The sequence below is a fragment of the Planococcus citri genome, chromosome 2 (genome assembly GCF_950023065.1).
Source record: "Planococcus citri chromosome 2, ihPlaCitr1.1, whole genome shotgun sequence".
NCBI lineage: Eukaryota > Metazoa > Arthropoda > Insecta > Hemiptera > Pseudococcidae > Planococcus > Planococcus citri.
In genome coordinates, this window is record NC_088678.1 from 32,866,685 (window position 1) to 32,885,686 (window position 19,002).

The 19,002-nt window shown below is 32.5% G+C and overlaps 3 protein-coding genes across 5 annotated transcripts; all 3 read left to right on the top strand.

The window, feature by feature from the left end:
• Positions 1 to 2,549: 2,549 nt before the first annotated feature.
• Positions 2,550 to 5,066, top strand: LOC135835464 (facilitated trehalose transporter Tret1-like). 2 transcript variants are annotated; one of them, XM_065349729.1, is made up of 4 exons: positions 2,550 to 2,872; positions 3,346 to 3,481; positions 3,574 to 3,759; positions 3,832 to 5,066. In XM_065349729.1, exons 1-4 carry the CDS (start codon positions 2,843 to 2,845, stop codon positions 4,872 to 4,874), a joined length of 1,395 nt encoding a protein of 464 aa, XP_065205801.1. In that variant the 5' UTR covers positions 2,550 to 2,842; the 3' UTR covers positions 4,875 to 5,066. The 2 variants fall into 2 exon arrangements, with proteins under 2 accessions (XP_065205801.1, XP_065205800.1); XM_065349728.1 differs by lacking the exon at positions 2,550 to 2,872 and adding an exon at positions 2,879 to 3,263.
• Positions 5,067 to 6,091: 1,025 nt separating this feature from the next.
• On the top strand, positions 6,092 to 9,463 carry LOC135835467 (facilitated trehalose transporter Tret1-like). Its single transcript, XM_065349733.1, has 4 exons — positions 6,092 to 6,257; positions 7,419 to 7,554; positions 7,638 to 7,823; positions 7,943 to 9,463. The coding sequence occupies exons 1-4, from the start codon at positions 6,228 to 6,230 to the stop codon at positions 8,980 to 8,982; spliced, it is 1,392 nt and encodes a 463-aa protein (XP_065205805.1). The 5' UTR covers positions 6,092 to 6,227; the 3' UTR covers positions 8,983 to 9,463.
• A 1,589-nt stretch (positions 9,464 to 11,052) lies between these two features.
• On the top strand, positions 11,053 to 16,995 carry LOC135835468 (facilitated trehalose transporter Tret1-like). 2 transcript variants are annotated; one of them, XM_065349735.1, is made up of 4 exons: positions 11,053 to 11,238; positions 15,276 to 15,411; positions 15,487 to 15,672; positions 15,751 to 16,995. In XM_065349735.1, exons 1-4 carry the CDS (start codon positions 11,209 to 11,211, stop codon positions 16,815 to 16,817), a joined length of 1,419 nt encoding a protein of 472 aa, XP_065205807.1. In that variant the 5' UTR covers positions 11,053 to 11,208; the 3' UTR covers positions 16,818 to 16,995. The 2 variants fall into 2 exon arrangements, with proteins under 2 accessions (XP_065205807.1, XP_065205806.1); XM_065349734.1 differs by lacking the exon at positions 11,053 to 11,238 and adding an exon at positions 13,382 to 13,535.
• Positions 16,996 to 19,002: the final 2,007 nt, after the last annotated feature.

A 19,002-nucleotide genomic window follows, 5' to 3' on the forward strand; every position in this document is an offset into this window, starting at 1 on the left:
GATTTAGGATATTTGCGACCCATTTGATCGATTTAAGCTCATGCTTTCAAAACCTTTTGTGATGGTTAAAATCCAAAGCTTTTTCTGGAGATCATAGATTACCTATACTTTTGAAAAAAATCAAAATCCGCTTGAGGCTCCAGAATGATACGAAACCATCATCAATCGACTCGGGAGGTCGAAAGTAAAGTACAAACTAAATTTCAGCGTGTTTGTTTAGTATACACATGGGCAAACAATCAATTTTTCTTCTTTTTTTTTCCAAAAAAATAATCGCTGAAGAAAATTTTGAATTTGAGCCGACACAAAAAGATTTTGAAAATATGGGACTAAAAATTGATAAAATGGGCCACGAAGATGATTTTATAGGTGCTGAATTTCATTTTCATCGGAAACTGGAGAATCCGAAAATTCGCCAGAGGCTCCATAGTGTAATGATTCGAAACCATCACCAATCAACTCAGAGGTTCGAAAATAGGACACACACCAAATTTCAGCTTTCTAAGTCAATTTGATTACATTTTGATGTTTTTCTTTTATTTGACTCAAATTTTCAAAAAATCGAAAAACTATTTCAGCATCTGAAATATATTGACTCGCAGAATATTTCAGGGTGCTCTTTCAATTCCCTTTTGTATGATTCAAAGTTTTGTCATCAACTTATGGACACCATCTTTGAATGTAGATACCTAATACATACGTTCTTTTCTAAAATTTTAATTCCTCTAGTTCATGTACCTTCCATTTTTTCAAATATTATACAATTTGTTTTCAGACACGCATTATTAAATGGGAAAGAAGGCGGGTTATTGAAAATGAGCCACATTTTTTTTCAACGAACATTTTTCTGTACAAGGAAGATATACCAAATTACCGAAAATCTGATAATCAAAAAAAGGAATAGGCATTCGAACTCAGCGATCTCGAATTAGTGGAAATCGACATGTCACACTCCATTTTCATGATTTTTCGATTTTTTTTTTCAAATTGAAGACTGAGAGGAGGCATTGAGTCTCCTGCCCAACAAATGAGTGAATATTCGAACTCAACACTTTTGAAAACCAAACGAACAACGCACACGGCATGTCATTTCAATTTTTAAAAATTTTGATAACTTTTAAGGATGCCTACTGGTAAAAGTGAGGGAGGAAGTTCAGGGAGATCAAATCGAAAAAAATGGTCACTATTTGAATTAAGGCTCTTCAAATTGGTAGCAATCCATATTATGCGAAATTACTTTGAATTATTTTTTGAATTTTGCTTTATAAGAAATGCCTTAATATGCAACAAAAAGATGTTGAAATTCCATTTCAAAAATTTTTTTTTCAAAAGTGAGTAAAAAAGTAGGTTTACAACGTGTTTTTTTAAAATTTTTCACCATTCAGATTTTACATATATTGACCTAGAGTTGAGTTTTCACCTTGAAAGTGCAAAATTGAGGTTTTCAAATTTTAATAAATTATTTTTACATTAGGTACTTACCTACTTATCTATTTTAATTTCAAGTTTTTCTGGTTTCAAGATTTATGAGCCCTCAAAGTTTGGCAATTTTGCAAGAGATAGCAAATGTATGACGACTAAAGGTCCCTCCATCAACCTCCGTAAGATTAGGATGGAAATTATGATGATTATTTGACTAAACGAACGTTGGATACCTACTCGTAAAAAAGTTGACGACATTTTTTTACTCTTTTCGCGAGAAAATTTTTTAATCTTTTCTCTTTTATTCACTTCAAAATATCAATTTGAACTGGGCAAGTAAATCAGCCCTGGTATGTACATATTATACGATTACGTTTAACAATGGTACTCATTCATTCCCATGGATTTGCAATGATAAACTATACTACTTGTAATAATGTAATAACTTCTCACATCAACTCAAATCTTTCCACTCAGATTATATTTTTAGAGCTGACGTAAAGTGATAACTGAATGATCTAAAAATTCGGATAGTTAAGCAATTGAAGCATATCTACGTTTCCAAAACGCACTAAGTCCAAAAAAATATTGATAAGAAATTCATGGTACTCAGTACAATTTGGAAACGTAGAAATGGCCCAAATTGGCTGATTTTTTGATATGTTGTAGCCAAGACCCTTGGGCACAACATATCAAAAAATCAGCCATTTTGGATCGCAACTTTATGCTAGATATGGACTTAGTGCGTTTTGGAAACGTATGCTTCAATTCAATTTAGTACAAAATTACAAAAAAAAAACACAAAACATAGGTATTAAGTAAGTACAACTTAATATGTATCTACCTAGACATGATTAATAAGCTCAATTCTGTATTTGACGAACTTATCGAAAGGTAGTACTTCAAACATTCAATTTTACCAGCTCATAAAAAATAATTACGAGTGTTATTCAAATTTAATCTTCTCTATGCAATTTAATAAATTTCGATTCAAGTCAACCGGTTGATAATTACTTAATTAGAGAAGGCGAGGGAGGGTAAAAAAATGGAACAAAAATTTGCACCGAAATTAGAGAGACAATAGACTTTTTCAAACACCCATTGGGACAATATTCAAAAATTTACCTCCAATTCTTCATCAATGATTCTAAAACTGCAAATTTACTCCAAGTACGTAAATTTTAAATACCGAAGAAAACGACCAAAAACGATTATAACCTTGCTACGAAGATGTATAGTTCAAACATCTTGAACTTGGAATGAATTCAAAATGACGTAATGATAATAATGTTGGCGCAACATCAACCGAAAACGTAGTCAGTTAATATAAAAAGTAGAAGATGAATGTGCTGTCGATATATAATCGTGAATTTTCCCCCCAATTACTATTCCTATTAATTGTGCTCCCGATCGAAAAGTCATGCTAAGAACAACGAGCGTGGTTAAAGAAGTAAGTACGAAGTATTTTTCTATTTACAAACACAGGTGTGAATATTTTGTACACGTTGAAAGCCTTAATTTAAATCAACACAGAATTTCATTTTTGAGTCGCTTTATCAAGTATGATTTTTTTGGGAGGGAAAAGGGGAAAGACGGCTAAATTTTTCATAATTTGACTCGTGTTCATACTGGTATTATGAAATAGAGGTAAGTAGGATACTTCAAAATGATAAGATATATCAACACATATAAATAGTAAACAGATTACCTGGTGAGCTCACACCTTTTATAAACTATACAGTGCTTAGTGGCATAAAAATTATCACACGCAATGCTTTTTGTGGGAATTAAAATTTTAAAAAATGAAATTTAAATTTCAAGTTTCTAGTGTGGTGAAAGAAGTGAGTGTAGTTACCTATTTATTAGTTTAGATATTGAAAAAATTCGCATCAGTAACCTTATTTCATTTCAACGTGCTTCTAGGTGAGTTATTCAATCATCGTGTACCAACTTTTGCTATCTATTGGATATGGAAGAGGATACATCGTGTTTTTATTTCGTCAGTTGGCTCTTCCTGGTTCTCAGATCATTCTCAATGATGAACAGAAATCTCGAATTGGTGCGTTATTCAAATTCTATGTATCTAATAGGTACCTAAGTATACCAACCTACTCTTCAAATTGATTTTAATATTGTTCAAATTTTAAACAGCTGGCTCAATAGGAATCCTATCTCCATTAGGATGCATTCTATCTGGAACCCTGATGGATATGTTTGGCAGAAAATTATACTTTTTTGTTACATTCATACCTCAAATTATTTCATGGGTCATAATCGCATTAGCGGACAGCTACGAAATGCTTTTATATGGAATGATCATTCAAGGAATAAATTTAGGTAGGTAATCAAACCTGGCATTTTAATACTCACATTATCTCCATCAATCATCAAAATTTGCCTACTTTTCAGGAATGGCCTTTACTACGAGCACTTACATATCAGAAATTGCATCATCAACCCGCAGAGGTGCCCTTTTGGGAGGTCTGACGGTATCTTACAGTTCAGGAGCAATGTTATGTAACGTACTGATGTACTGTATTCCATGGAACGTCGTTGCTTGGATTTACGCCGGATTATCTGTGTTTGGTATGCTTTCCATGTTGCTATTAGTCGAATCTCCTGTTTGGCTTTACAATAAAGGACGAAGAGAGATCGCTATTCGAGCACTGTGTTCACTTCGAGCCACAAATATCGACGGAGTCAAAAATGAAATAGGAGATATGGAAAAGAACAACGCTGGAAAACCTAAAGCATCGATTGTGGGCACCATGAAAAATCTTTTGAATGCTTGGAAACCATTTTCGATAGCTGTAAGTTTACAACTGTTGTTTCAACTGACAGGTTACACTGCTCTGTTTGGTTACACAATCGATATTTTTGATCGCTTAAAATTACCTTTGGACAGCTCAAGATTTACTATTGTATATGCAATCGCAGGTGTTATAGGTGCCGCGTGTGCACCTATTTTTATGTTTAAAATGAATCGTAGGACTCACCTCAGGTCTACTGCAGCCATTATGGCAATATGTACCATTTCGGTAGGCGTTTATGAAGAAATTTTTTATCATAGTGACGATAAACCGTTTTCTTTCATTGTACCTGTAGCATTTTACATATTCTCTTTAGCCTGTAATGCAGGAGTACTTCCTATATCGTACACAGTGGGTACTGAATTGTATCCCAGTGAAGTTAAAGGTATGGTGAATGGAATTTTTGGTGCGTTGTATTACATCACATGGTCCGTTATTCTGAAGGTATATCCTGCATTCCTGAACACTGTGCATATAAAAATTATAATATGGTGTTATACGAGTTTCTGTCTGCTGATTATATTATTCGGTACTTTCATATTACCCGAAACCAAAGGTAAAACTCTGAACGAAGTGCAAGAACAGTATTTTCAAAAAAAGAAGAAAAAATCTAAAAACGAAATGCACACAGTGATAGAGTAGAATAGGTAAGCTAGAAATATATGTGTAAGTTAGGTAGGTGATCTTTCAAGTTCCTTTGATGACATTCGTAATTTAAATCTTTTGTCTTTTTTTTTGATAATTGTTTTAATGTTACCTATAATTTCATGTTGCCTATTATTTTAAATAAGTACGTATTGTTACCTTTTTTTTCTATTACACGTTTGTTTTCTCGTTTGTTTTCATTAGTTAGATTAGGTATTAATTAATGATTTTCAATATTTCAGAAACTGAGAAGTAGGTATTACAAGATTTCTTCTCCACTTTTTTACGGAATGAGGGGGGAGATTGATGTGAACTAACTAAAATGTAACGTAAAAAAATGCCATAATATAATTTAAGATTATTCAACTTGGTCCCTTCCATTGCAAAAAAGACGTAATTAATTTTCAAAAAAAAAAAAAAAAATCAAAAAAGCCAAGTTTTGAAGCAATATTTTAGGCAGAACTTCGAAAATTGAAATAATAATTCACGACGATGTTTCGCCCCCATAATTTTTGAAGGCATTAGCTCGCTTTCTGTTGTCTTTACACCATCGTTCTGATTTTAAAGACACACAGAAAAATGCTCAGCCTCGTGGGTGTCTCAGAGTTTGGGGGGAGAGATGCTTTAGATCCTCAAAGAGATGGAGTTTTTTTTTAAAAATAGTGGTTTTCGCTCAAACCTTTACCCAACTTGTTTTGGAAAACATGACCTACCTAATTCCTTTTGGTAGTATTCGAGAATATTTCAACGACCTTCTCTAAAATGTATCTAATAATTGTGCATAGGAAAATTCTGATTTTTTACAGGTTTGTCAAAGCTCAGAAAAATTTCAAGAAATGAATCAAAATATTTTTATCTTCAATATGCCAGTCAAGAAGTAATTATTAATTTTGAATAGGTATGCGCAGTTTATCACTGCTTATCTAAATCACCCAAAGAGAATTACAATTGATTAAAATTTTATTTCGTTTAGATTCTATTTTCAGAACTGACACAATCAGTAGAGTGAGAAAAATGAAATTTAAAAAATGGGAAAATCGGAATAGATACCTTGCCTACCTAAAATCAACACTTTCTTTAATACCTAACTAATTACTTAATGAACAGTCCAGGTAGATATTTGGCCACTTATGCATTTGATATGATATGATAAGATAAAATGTACCTATTCCATCTACTTACTCTAATCCGTATGTAGGTGAAAGCCAATTCTAATCACTCGTAATACCTAATTAGCTACACGTTGGTGAATTGAACAAAAATTGCAATAAATTTGAATATTCGGTAACTTAAACGTACTTAAGTACGTCGTGTTGTTTGAAGATTATGATGGCTGCTACGATTTAAAATATGATTCGATTTACTGGCTTGGTTAAAGAAGTAAGTATAATGTTACATTCGTACGTACCTATTTATATTTTTATATGGGCCATTCCACGTCAATTTGATCAAGAAGTGGTGGGGGGGGGGTTGGCGATTTTTTTGAAATTTTTCCTGTGGAAAGACCTGGCGCAAATCGCAGCTCTCTAGGCGTTTTTTAAAAGGCTGCTAGGGGGTGTCAAAGTTTTCAGTGGACTTAAAGTAAGTATCATCCACTTCAGCAGTGGATCACTCGATAGCCGCGATACCTACCAAAATGGAACTTTTTTCCAATAGTTAGGGGGTTTAAAAGGCTTTTTGGTGATATCATAAAAGTCAGTGTTGCCACTTTTTTCGTGCAAAAAATTAGCTTGAAAAGTTTCAAAACGTAATTTTCATTTAGTTCCGACTCTCAAAAATTCTGAAAAAATTTAGAAAATATTTTACGGGCAACTTTTTAAACTGAACAACATAAATTGAAAATTGGAATGGCTTTATTTCGTAAACTTGATTTTAAAAAATTGAAAGTTTTCGAAAAAATGCGATTTTTTGATTTAAAACATTAAAAAAAGTTTTGATTGATGAAGTTGACCCATTTGACCCCTGTTTTTACGTATCCATTGAAAAAGTTGAAAATCCCCTTTCACTCGATGAAATGAACTCATCACAAAAAAATCAAAATTCAAAAAAATTCAATTTTCAATTTCAAACATAAAAAAAAGTTCAAATTAATTCATTTATCAACTTTTTCATGAAATATGTCAGAAAGAGGTCAAAATAAGGCAACTCAATAATAATGTAAACTTTTTTAATGTTTGGAATTGAAAATTGATTTTTTTTAAAAAAAGTTCCATTTTGGTAGGTATTGCGGTTATCGAGTAATCCACTGCTGAAATGAATGATCCATATTTTAAGTTCACTGAAAACATTGACAACCCCCTAGCAGCATTCAAAAAAGGGCTAGAGGGCTGCGATTTGCGTCATTGATTATTCCTTCAGAAGATCTTTCCACTGGAAAAATTTTAAAAAATTCGCCGACCTCCCCCCCCAATCACTTCTTGGTCGAATTGACATGGAATGGCCCTCATGTACATATATGTACCGATCAATCAGGAATTCAGGAATAACTAGGGACCTACCTGATTTTTCTAAATAGATTACCGTGCAAATTCATGTTCACAGGTGTTTTACACATTCATCGTTTATCAAGTGTTCATATCGATCGGAATTGGAAGGAGCTACGTAGTATTTCTATTTCACCAATTGGATCTTCCCAATTCTCAGATCATTATTAATGATGAACAAAAATCTCGAATCGGTAGCATTTCTATTATTTTCGATTCTTCTCGTTTATTTTTGCTAATGCACTAAGTAAATCTTTCTTACGTATCCGTTCAACAGCAAGCTCGATAGGAATTTTATCTCCGTTAGGATGTATTTTTTCTGGCGTTTTAATGGACTTTTGCGGAAGAAGACTGTTCTTCTTCGTAACATTCATATCGCAAATCATTTCGTGGGTTATGATAGCTTTGGCGAGAAACTACGATATGCTGCTTAATGGGATGATCATTCAAGGAATCAATCTGGGTTTGTAATATTAACACAGAATTTGTAGACCTACGTATATTCAAATTGAATATTCAGACAAATCATGCAATTCATTCGTAGGTATTTAAATCATTATCAACAACTCATTCAAATTTCAGGAATGGGCTACATTGGTAGCATTTACATACCTGAAATCGTACTACCATCACGGCGACGAGCTTTTCTGGCAATTCTAAGCATTTCCTTCAATCTAGGTGTAACAATATGCAACACATTGATGTATTTCGTTCCGTGGAACATTGCAGCCTGGATTTACGCAACATATTCGTTAATTTGCATGTTTTCTATGCTACTTCTATCCGAATCTCCGGTATGGCTTTACACCAAAGGAGAGAAAGAGACCGCCATTCAAACACTCTGCTCACTCAGATGCTCAAATGTAGACACCATCCAACACGAAATCGACGATTTGGAGAAATCCAGTCATCTGAAATCCAAGACTTCGACATTTACAGGGTTACTGAAAAATATTCTAGGTGCTTGGAAACCGTCACTTATCGCAATTAGTTTACAAGCTCTGTTTCAAATGACAGGCTACATGATGCTATTTGGATACACGATTGCATTTTTCGACCAATTAAGAGTACCAATTGATAGTTCGAAATTTGCTGTTACGTATTCGATGGCTGGTATCATTGGTTCTGTATGTGCGCCTTTTTTTATGCAAAACATGAACCGCCGAACTCAAATGTTCTCATGTGCATTCGTTATGGCAATATGTATCATTGTGGTAGGAATCTACGAAGGAATTTTTTACAATCGAAGTGATAAAATGTATCCGTACATTGTATCGCTGGCATTGTACGTATACGCGTTAGTTGGTAACGCAGGTGTGTTGCCTATTGTGAACTCAATAGGTGCTGAAATATATCCTAGCGAAGTTCGAGGCATTATGAACGGAATCTTTGGCATGGCTTGGTATATTTCGCTATCTGTTATTTTGAAATTATACCCTACGTTAATGAATATTCTAGATATAAGGATAATTTTATGGTATTCTGCTGGATTTTGCGTGGCCATCGTCTTATTTGGTATATTCATTTTGCCTGAAACCAAAGGTAAAACGTTAAATCAGGTGCAGCAGCAGTACTTTCAAAAAAATAGAAAAAATTTCAAAAATGAAAACGCAGAATTATGAAAATACAAGCTCCAAGTTATGATAGCAAATTTTTTAGTCACAGAATTATTCTGTTCCATTATAGTTTTAGACTATACCCTAAGGAATTTAATAAATTTCTGATTCAATATCAAAGTATGGCAGGTATTTCAAAAACTTTTATTTCGAGATCATAATTTGAGTTCAACTCTGTACTCGACAATTTTCTAAATTTGAAATGAATAAATTAAAAAGTTTTGGTTGTGATAGGATAGGCCACATAATTCAACAGCCAGTAAAATGTTACAATAAGAACCTAATTTTAAAAACTATTTCATGGAAAATAATTTTTTTGGGAAATTACTGGTAATGTCTTGGTAAATTACTGGTTATTTCTTGGTAAATTACGCGTTATTTCTTGGTAAATTACTGGTTATTTCTTGGTAAATTACTGGTTATTTCTTGGTAAATTACCGGTAATTTTCAGGTAAGTAACTGGTGATTCTTAAGTAAATAACTGGTGATTTTCAAGTAAATAACTGGTAATTTTCAAGTAAATAACTGGTGATTTTCAAGTAAATAACTGGTAATTTTCAAGTAAATAACTGGTAATTTTCAAGTAAATTACTGGTAATTTTCAAGTATATTACTGGTAATTTTCAAGTAAATTACTGGTAATTTTCAAGTAAATTACTGGTAATTTTCAAGTAAATTACTGGTAATTTTCAAGTAAATTACTGGTAATTTTCAAGTAAATTACTGGTAATTTTCAAGTAAATTACTGGTAATTTTCAAGTAAATTACTGGTAATTTTCAAGTAAATTACTGGTAATTTTCAAGTAAATTACTGGTAATTTTCAAGTAAATTACTGGTAATTTTCAAGTAAATTACTGGCAATTTTCAAGTAAATTACTGGTAATTTTCAAGTAAATTACTGGTAATTTTCAAGTAAATTACTGGTAATTTTCAAGTAAATTACTGGCAATTTTTAGGTAAATTACTGGCAACTTTTTGGCAAACTACTAGTAAATCCAAGTTAATGTTATCCGTCAGTTCGTCTCGTTGTCCAAAGGGTTAAAAAACTTGAAAACATCTGATAAGTGCTTGCCTATCTTTGTAGATTTCTTGGAATTAGCGATAATGACCAAGAAAGTGGGAAGTACCGTTGCGTCCAAAAATATTCCCCCACTTCAGAAATGATGTGTTTTACGTTACCTAGTATATATATTTAATTAATAGGCTACGAAATACTTGCTTATTTGAGAAGAAAATATTTTCACACAAATTCAATTTTAAATGAGTAGAGTAAGTAATTTGAAAATTTTTAGCCGCTCAGTAGAACACTAAACATGCATTAAACTTTGACGGAAATGACCTCGGTTGACTTTAAAATCTCAAATATTATACTTCCTTTGAAACTGAGCCATTTCACCCAGAACAGGTTGGGCCGAGGTTGGAACGAAAACCCCACGATTTCATGAATTGTCCCCTTCTTTGAAGGACATCTTCTGCGTTAAAAAATGTTCTGAGTGACTTCCAGCTTAAATAAGTAAATGCTTCCACTGAATTTGGTCAAAAATCTACGATTTTTTTCTTATCAAGTTTGATTCTGAGTATTTATAAAATAATAATGAGTTGACTTCTTTTTCAAACTACCTATTCAATTGTTTTACCAAAACAATTTTTACGATTTCACTCACTATTCTAAAGCAGTAAACAGATGGGTGAATTGAAATCAAGTGCGAAGCATCTTTGCTCTGATCGTTGAAAATTGAATAAAAATGTATGTAATAAAATAATGCACAGGGAAGTTAAAGTATTTTTTACAGGTAGGTATGTCAAAAGCTCATGAAAATTTCAATCCAAACAATCAAAATAATTTCTATTGGTACATATCTTTAATATGCCAGTCATTTTTTTACGCTGTAAAGGTATTCATTTTAAGTACCCAGGTGCAGGTATACGTCGTTTATCACTTCTTATCTAACTCACCGGAACAGAATTGCGATTGATTAAAATTTTATTTCATTTAGATTCTATTTTTAGAACTGACACAATCAATAGAGTGAGAAAATTGGAATAGGCACGTATAAGATAAAACGTATTCCATCTACACTAATGCATGTGTAGGTTGAGTAACCCGTACCTTCCTAATTAAGCTGCATGATAAGTAATTTGAAAAAAACTTGGAAAGATTTGAATATTTAGTAACTTATACTCATACGTACCCCGTGTTGTTTGAATTGATGGCTGCTACGATTTAAAATATGATTCGATCTAATGGCTTGGTTAGCGAAGTAAGTAATGCTAAATTCGTAATTCTTACGTAGATATAATTTATATTATGATGTAATAAAGGTACCGATCAATCACAAATTCAGGAATCAGTGTGCTTCTGAATGCTCCGCAACAGCTTAAAATCGTCACAATTCATTTTGCGAAGTCAAAAATGAATCCCAACTTAAATTGATATGTACATATTTTTGGAAGCCTCAGAAATTGAAGGGCGGTTTTCCAAAAAAGCGATAAAAGTCAAAAATTATGATTTTGAGATAAATGATGTTTTTAGTGCCCATTCCAAGGCGCGATGCACTTGGAGTATGCCACCTATCCTGCATGTTGTATTGGATCTACCTCAACACGTACATGTTGGTTTTGTGGTGTAACTCAAGTTTGCAGCGCTTCTGCGGCAGAAAAAGTAAACTGACTTATCGCCTTTTGGAAAAACGATTTTTCATGTTTTCATTTATATGATAGAACCAGTGTTGCAAATCGATGTAAGTCAACTCTAATTCACAATACAAAAGTATATGGCCAAAAAAATTGATTACAAAAAATTTTACCTGTATTTTAAACAAAAATTAAGTACCTATTACAATACTATAAATTGAAAAAAAAGATTTTTGATTTTAAAAAAAATCTTACCACTATTTCGACAATAAATTTATGAAAAAAAATTTTTGATTGAAAAAAAAATTTTTTTACCTCCATTTTGGCGATATCAATTGACAAAAATTAAATATTTATCTACAGCACTATCATTAAAAAAAAATTTATCTGCATTTTGGCAATAAAATAAAAACGAAAATATAGTACATATTACAGTACTATCTATTAAAAAAACCATATTCGCAGCTCTATTTTGGCTATAAAAGTAACGAAAACGAAGTAATCATGACTTATTGAGTTTTGGAAAAACGATTGCAATCCGCAACTTACAGAAAAGCTGGATTGTGCGTAGATAAATAGGTATTTTGGGTAGGTTAGGCATTAACTAGGTGAGATACGACCTATAGAACACAATGGCGTGAAAAACTCAATTTTCAAAAAAATTGACTTATCCACTTTTGGAAAACCGCCCTTCAATTATTTTCAGAGAACGTGATTCTTAAAATCTCTTAAGAGCAAACAAAGTGATGATCTGAAGAAATATTTAACAGTCATTCGAATGGATCGGTTTTCCTGAAAAATTATATAGCAACGACTGCTGCGAATAATTTCATATTTGAAAACATAATCAGCAATATTATAACAACTGTGATATTATTGCGAATAATTCCTCGAACGTCAGCGATTTAGGAGACCGGAGTAGCACATGGTTAAATTGTTTACGAAAACAAAGCAGTGAACAATCTAAAAATTCGATTAGGCATAATGCTCATTATGGCTGATGCAAATAGGTAGGAGTTTGCTAGATCTATTTATACCATACACATAAGTATGAAAAGTACACTGCACACCAGTATGACCTGTTGTTTATTTAACAACAAGTGCAAATTACGTAAGTTTTCAACCGATCAGTAAAACCCTAAAAGTAATTTTAATCTTGGATTTTGACGACAAAATACTATTTTTTGGAACCCTCGCCAGTTTTTCCAAAACAAATTGAGTAAAGGCTGTAGGCGAATAACCGCGATTTTTTCAAAAATGCCTTCATTGAGAGCCAACATCTAACCCTCCACATGTCTCTTTCAACTCAAATTTAAAATACCTATCCATCTTAATTCGAAAGCCTCCAATATTTCGTTTTTTGTGATCCGCCATTATATCTATACCCACACGTAGATACCTGTATTGAGTGATACATTTTTGGTCCCTCCAAGTACTTTTATGACGAAATGTCAGCTAAATTATTGTCTACATTTTAAAAATTTTGCGTAGGAATAAAACGCATTGAAAGCTAAAAATGTGCAATTTACCTAATTAAAATCACGTAACACACATTGATTTTTTTCTTTAATTTTTCAATGCATCGATTTGTCTGATTAACTTCTACTTTTCTCAGCCATGTAGATACCAGATGATTAAGTAAATATGTAATACAAATACCTAGTCTCGTGCTTACACGATTTTTCTTTGAAGTCAAGTCGGTAACATTAATTTCAATTACAGTCGCGACATAAGTTGGGCTACGTTTATTTCATTATCGCTCTCAATTGATAAGATAAAAATTTATAACAAAAAAAATCATAAATAACTACACTTACAAGAAAAAATCGTAAACGAAGTATTATTTAGTGCTCGTAATCGATTAAATATACATACAAAAAACATCATGAAGTTCGGATTTCACGTGACTGGTGTGGTTAAAGAAGTAAGTAGTAGGCTATCAAATAATTTAAACGTCATTAGATTAATAATCTGTCGGATGTAGATACTGTCTCCAATTTTCCAAAACTGCTGGATTCAATTAAAAATATCCAGTTCATTTATTTCCAGTTTAATTTAAACGATGATAGCTGAGTGACCTTTCTATAGCTGGCCAGTACCCACGATCTTTTCTACTTTTTATGATTACTTGATTAGGTACAAACATTATTCAATTTGAATTTTTCAACTTCTGCTGAAATGAATATCTCAAAAATGAAGTCCAACGATTAAATTATGTTGAACTGATTTTTTTTTTTTTTTTTTTTTTTTTGTAGAATCATTGTTTTCTTTAAAAATCTATGAATGTTGTTTTCAATTTCCTCATCGACTTACTTCTACTCTTCTGAACATTTTTTCGCATAAATTTGTAAACTTATCTGCTCATTTCTGTAAAAATCACCTCCCATTTGGGGCTCTCCCCAATTTTCACGAGAATTGCTCTTTATGGATGTCTTCATCCCTTCTATATCCACATTTTGATGGGAAAAACCCTTGCAAAGAAGTTTATTTCAGAGAAAATTCCTTAAAATAAGTAGCTTAGCTTGGGTAGAAACTTGAATAGAAATTTTCGTTTTCTGATTTCATTCTTTGCCCCATAGAAAAGGATTCATTTTCGAGATTGAATCGTTCCCCCCTCTTTCTAGTCATATTAAAAGAAAGAATATTTTGTATGCCTGATCTATTTTTAATGATAGGTATTTACGAGTATTTCAGAGCAACAAAGCTGCTCCGTTCTACGAAAAAATGTAAATCATAGGTAGGTACTTGAAGATTCTGATATTTTTTTTCTGAAAAAAATATATGTATAATATAAATAAGTAAGTAGGTATGAAGATGATTTTTTTCACTCATACTAAAGAAGATATTTAAAAAACGTTGGTGAAAATATAACGTAAGTAATTTGGAAAAAAGATTCCCAAAGTTGCAGCTCATCAAATCAAACGATTCCAAACCTTGGCACATCATCTAAGAAATATCACATTTGCCCCCCCCTCCTCCTCACCACAAAAACTAAAACTTACAGAAAATTGTCAAATTCTCCAATTTTTAAAGAAATGATCACATACCTACTTATAAAAGACAGAAATCTAAGATAAATTCAAATAAACCGTTTTTGAAACTCTCTCGATTGATTTAGACACAAATTTTTAAAATCTGTTTTCATTTTTTCAAATTCATCCTTCATGAATGTATTGACTTCTTGAATTAACAACTGATGATTTTCAATAATAATTTAGAACCCCCAGCAGATCATTCTATTCATTTTTTTCGAATATAGTCACCCAAATGGTCGATTCAGAGGTCAAGAATTTTATATACCTATACTTACTAAATCTCAATTACAGCTTTCTAACTCGATTTCATCAAATTATAAGGTAGGCTACTTCTCTAGGTCGAATTTGAAATTCAAAAAATTCTTAAAGAATTGAAAATGACATTTATTTGCACCTGAAGTTTGCCTTGAGTGTGAATTTTTGGATGCTGTTTCAATTTAGGTACGTATCATTGTAGGTACCTACTTCGGACCTCCCGTGTTGGGGTCGAAAGTGTGAAATTTCCTTACGTACACTTACCTACCTACAACATATAAAATATTTGTTCTTGGGTACAAAAGATGACAAATGAATATTTTTAATGAGTCAATAAAAGCATAATTAAATAATTGGTTATTATATGTTTGCAGGTGGTTTACACAATCATAGTGCTTCCAGTTTATTTATTTATAGGAATTTCTGGAAGTTACGTGGTGTTTTTGTTACCTCAATTGGATCTTCCAGGCTCTAATATTCATCTTAATGACGATCAAAAGTCATGGATTGGTAACTTCCTTTTTTTTCATGAAAAAAAATAAAAAATGATCCAACATCTAGATAACGTTTTCTTTTTTTCTGCAGCGAGCTCAATACAACTGTTATCCTATTTTGGCTGTCTTTTCTCCGGAACAATCCAGGACTTATTTGGAAGAAAAGTGTACTTCTTCCTTGTATTCATACCTCAAATAATTTCATGGATTGTTGTGGCTTTAGCGACCAACTACGATACAATGCTTTGGGGAATGGTTATCCAAGGAATTAGCTTAGGTTATATAAATAAAATTCACATACTCGTCCTTTCTTCTCCTTCCATCTAAATGTAACTAACACAACAATTTCTTCCAGGAATGAGTTTCACTGCAAGTACCTACTTATCAGAAATCGCTCTAACAGCGCACAGAGGAGCTATTCTAGGTTCCTTACCAATAACTTACAATTTGGGTGCAATGGTATGCAACTCATTGATGTACTACGTTTCATGGAACATCGCAGCGTGGATCTTTGCAATCACTTCGGCGATGTCAATGTTTCTCTTGTTATTTATACCTGAATCTCCAATATGGTTGTACAATAAGGGTAAAAAAGAGCGCGCCATTCGAACTCTTTGCTCGCTTCGCGTCTCAGACATTCATAAAGTACAAGGCGAAATAGACGATATGCAAAAATCCATCGACGGCAAACCGAAACTTACCTTAACGAGAGTTTTAATAGAAATTCTGAAAAGTTGGAAACCTCTTCTTATTGTAGTTGTTTTACAATCCCTAATGCAAAACACCGGTTATACGATATTATTCAGCTATACAATTCTGGTCTTCGAACGATTACAACTACCAAGCCTAGAGGGAGGCAAATTCGCCATCGTTTTCGCCTTGTCTGGTGTCATTGGTTCGATATGTACGCCTTTTTTGATGTACAAATTGACTCGTAAGACTCAATTGATACTATCATCGCTCGTTATGGCAATATGTATAATCGCAGTTGTAGTATACGAGGAAATTTTCCTCCACGCGAGTAATAAGCCGTTTCCATACGTCGTACCTGCAGCACTGTATGTGTTTTCATTCGCTTGTAACGCTGGTGCAATGCCAATAGCGTACACAATCGGAGCTGAAATTTTCCCAGGTGAAGTTCGAGGAACAATCAACGGAATTTTTGGAGTTATATGGCATATAAATTGGACCCTTATTGTGAAATTTTATCCCATGGTGGTTAATATTTTCGGTATAAAAATAATTCTATGGGCTTGCGCTGTGTTTTGTCTGACTATCATCTTATTTGGTATATGGTTCTTACCGGAAACCAAAGGTAAGACATTGAATCAAGTACAAGAGCAATATTTTAAAAGTAAGAAGAAAACAAATCCGGATAATGTTGATTCTGGCCATTCTCTTAGGCGTGATGTGAACCTTTAATAAATTAAGAGTCATGTTTTATACTTACTTAATTATGTTCATATTTTTATGATTAAAAACATTTGTAATTCTATTTCAAGTTTTCCTCGTGTGCATTGTTTCTTTCTCCTATTGAAAATATTTTTCCAAAATTCTGTGATTTTTAAAAACATTGGAATAAATTGAAATAAGTCCTTGACATAGTTATTGTTAAATTTTGTGAAATTGTTTGAAAAATTGATCAATTTCAAACATTCAAGTTACATAGACAGTAGACTGATAATTATTAAGCCTGAGCTTTGAAAACTTGAAAAAAATTTCATTTTATCACTTTTGAAAATTTTGAAAAAATTTGGTCGAGTTCCTGAAATTATGCCAGCCTCAAAAATTGACGATTTTGAGAACTAGAAGGTCCTGGAGGAAGGGGGGAGGTTAATAAATTGTCAGATCAAATTTCCAAGAGCTAGTGGATTTCCAGAATTCTACAAGAATATGTACTAGATAAAGGTATATCAGATTTTACAATATTTTGCCAACGTTTTAAGAACTCGGAAGGCAAATTGATTAATTATTAATATCATGTCGGACTGTTCATCACAATGATCCATGTAACGTTATGACTTACTTACTAACATTTTTTCAATACAATGCCTCATTAAAATTCACTACATTCATAGGTAGACTATCCAAGCGAGCTAAGAACATTTTTCATTCAATTCAGCACACATTAAATCAAAGTACAAACACCATTGAAAAAAGCTTCGGACGAACGTGTTGCCTATCCTAAAATTTGAAGTGCTTTATGTTGAAAACATTGAAAAATAATTTCTGATGTTCATCAGAATAGATCTCAGTTTTTTTTTTTTTTTTTTTTTTTGAAAAGTAGAGACTTTAATGGTGGTTAAAGAGGCTCAAGTGATCGTACTGAAAATTTTCAGATGAATAGCCTTTATGAAGGATAGGATTGGGAGTTTTAAAAATGTTAAAAAATATATTTTTATATCCTACCATATTTTGAAAAATTTTGGAATTATATTTGAGTTTAATGAATCACGCTATAGCTCTCAGAAAAGTAAAAAGGGATTGAAAAACTCCAAAAAACTGCATTCAATAGTCCTAAAATACACAAATAATTTACCCCATCAATATAGAAAATTTTCAATACGTAATTTTTGCAATTCTTTAGTGTTTTTTATTCTTCTAAACGCCAGTGAGAGGGTATTATTCATTTCTAATCCAAATAATATGATTTTAAAAATGAAAAAAAAAAAAAAAAAAAAAACACGAGAAGGTTTTAAAAATGACCAAATTTTTTTAAGGCGCGGATCCCAATTTCCAAAGTGGGTTAAAAGTCTGACATTTTTTGCACGTTCATTATTCTAAAAAAAAATCCAAAAACAACTCATACTAATTATTGGCATGAATAGTCAGTCGAGAAGTTATGATTGCAGATTGGTTGATTTACTTTACGCAATCTATTACATAGGTATGTACAGGCCTTTTTTTGTATTTCATTTCTGAGAGGGACGCTAAATTGAAGCTGCAAGTCCCTAATTTTCATACGCCTCCCCCAACCCTGTACATAATTTGAATTTTTGAGTGGAAAAACCGAAGTACTCACACTAAATTATTTTTTTATTGTTTAATTCAACAAATATTTTCGAAATTATAAGAAGAACCTAACTTATGTTTTAATTTAAGTACAAGGTAAGTACTGACAAGGGAACCCTCCCACATGATAATCACCGATTTGAATTAAATTTTAACTGGTAGAAAGAAGACCTCAAAAAACCCTCCATACTCCAATTTTCAGCTGCTGAAGTTCATTTTTCGATTTTTGACGAGTGTTTGAAGTTTTGTGTGCACATGGTAAAGTTGTTCTGTGAAAAATGGCCGTTTCTCCACACCACATGAACTTCAGCAACTGAAATTATGGTCAAAGAGTGTATGCTTGATACTCAATCGAAAAGCACTACCGTCGACCAGATCTGGAATTATCATCAGAAATCGATTTTTCTCACATAGCATGAGAAAAAGTAGATAATAAAAAATACAAAAAACTTCAAACGCTCACCAAAAACAGAAAAATCAACTTCAGAAGCTGAAAATTGGAGGATGGGGGTTTTCCGAGGTCCTCTTTTCATCAGTCCAAGTTTCATTCAAATCGGAGATTATCATGAGGGAGGGTTCTCTTGAGAGTACAAAC

What these genes read in the sequence shown, in the direction of transcription:
- LOC135835468 (XM_065349734.1), top strand. Translation starts at nt 13,497, where the DNA reads ATGAAGTTCGGATTTCACGTGACTGGTGTGGTTAAAGAA. An exon ending in TGACTGGTGTGGTTAAAGAA is followed by an intron (nt 13,536 to 15,275) that starts GTAAGTAGTAGG and finishes ATATGTTTGCAG; the next exon opens with GTGGTTTACACAATCATAGT. An exon ending in CGATCAAAAGTCATGGATTG is followed by an intron (nt 15,412 to 15,486) that starts GTAACTTCCTTT and finishes TTTTTTCTGCAG; the next exon opens with CGAGCTCAATACAACTGTTA.
- LOC135835467 (XM_065349733.1), top strand. Translation starts at nt 6,228, where the DNA reads ATGATTCGATTTACTGGCTTGGTTAAAGAA. An exon ending in TTACTGGCTTGGTTAAAGAA is followed by an intron (nt 6,258 to 7,418) that starts GTAAGTATAATG and finishes TCATGTTCACAG; the next exon opens with GTGTTTTACACATTCATCGT. An exon ending in CATTCAAGGAATCAATCTGG is followed by an intron (nt 7,824 to 7,942) that starts GTTTGTAATATT and finishes TTCAAATTTCAG; the next exon opens with GAATGGGCTACATTGGTAGC.
- LOC135835464 (XM_065349728.1), top strand. Translation starts at nt 3,225, where the DNA reads ATGAAATTTAAATTTCAAGTTTCTAGTGTGGTGAAAGAA. An exon ending in TTTCTAGTGTGGTGAAAGAA is followed by an intron (nt 3,264 to 3,345) that starts GTGAGTGTAGTT and finishes ACGTGCTTCTAG; the next exon opens with GTGAGTTATTCAATCATCGT. An exon ending in TGAACAGAAATCTCGAATTG is followed by an intron (nt 3,482 to 3,573) that starts GTGCGTTATTCA and finishes AATTTTAAACAG; the next exon opens with CTGGCTCAATAGGAATCCTA.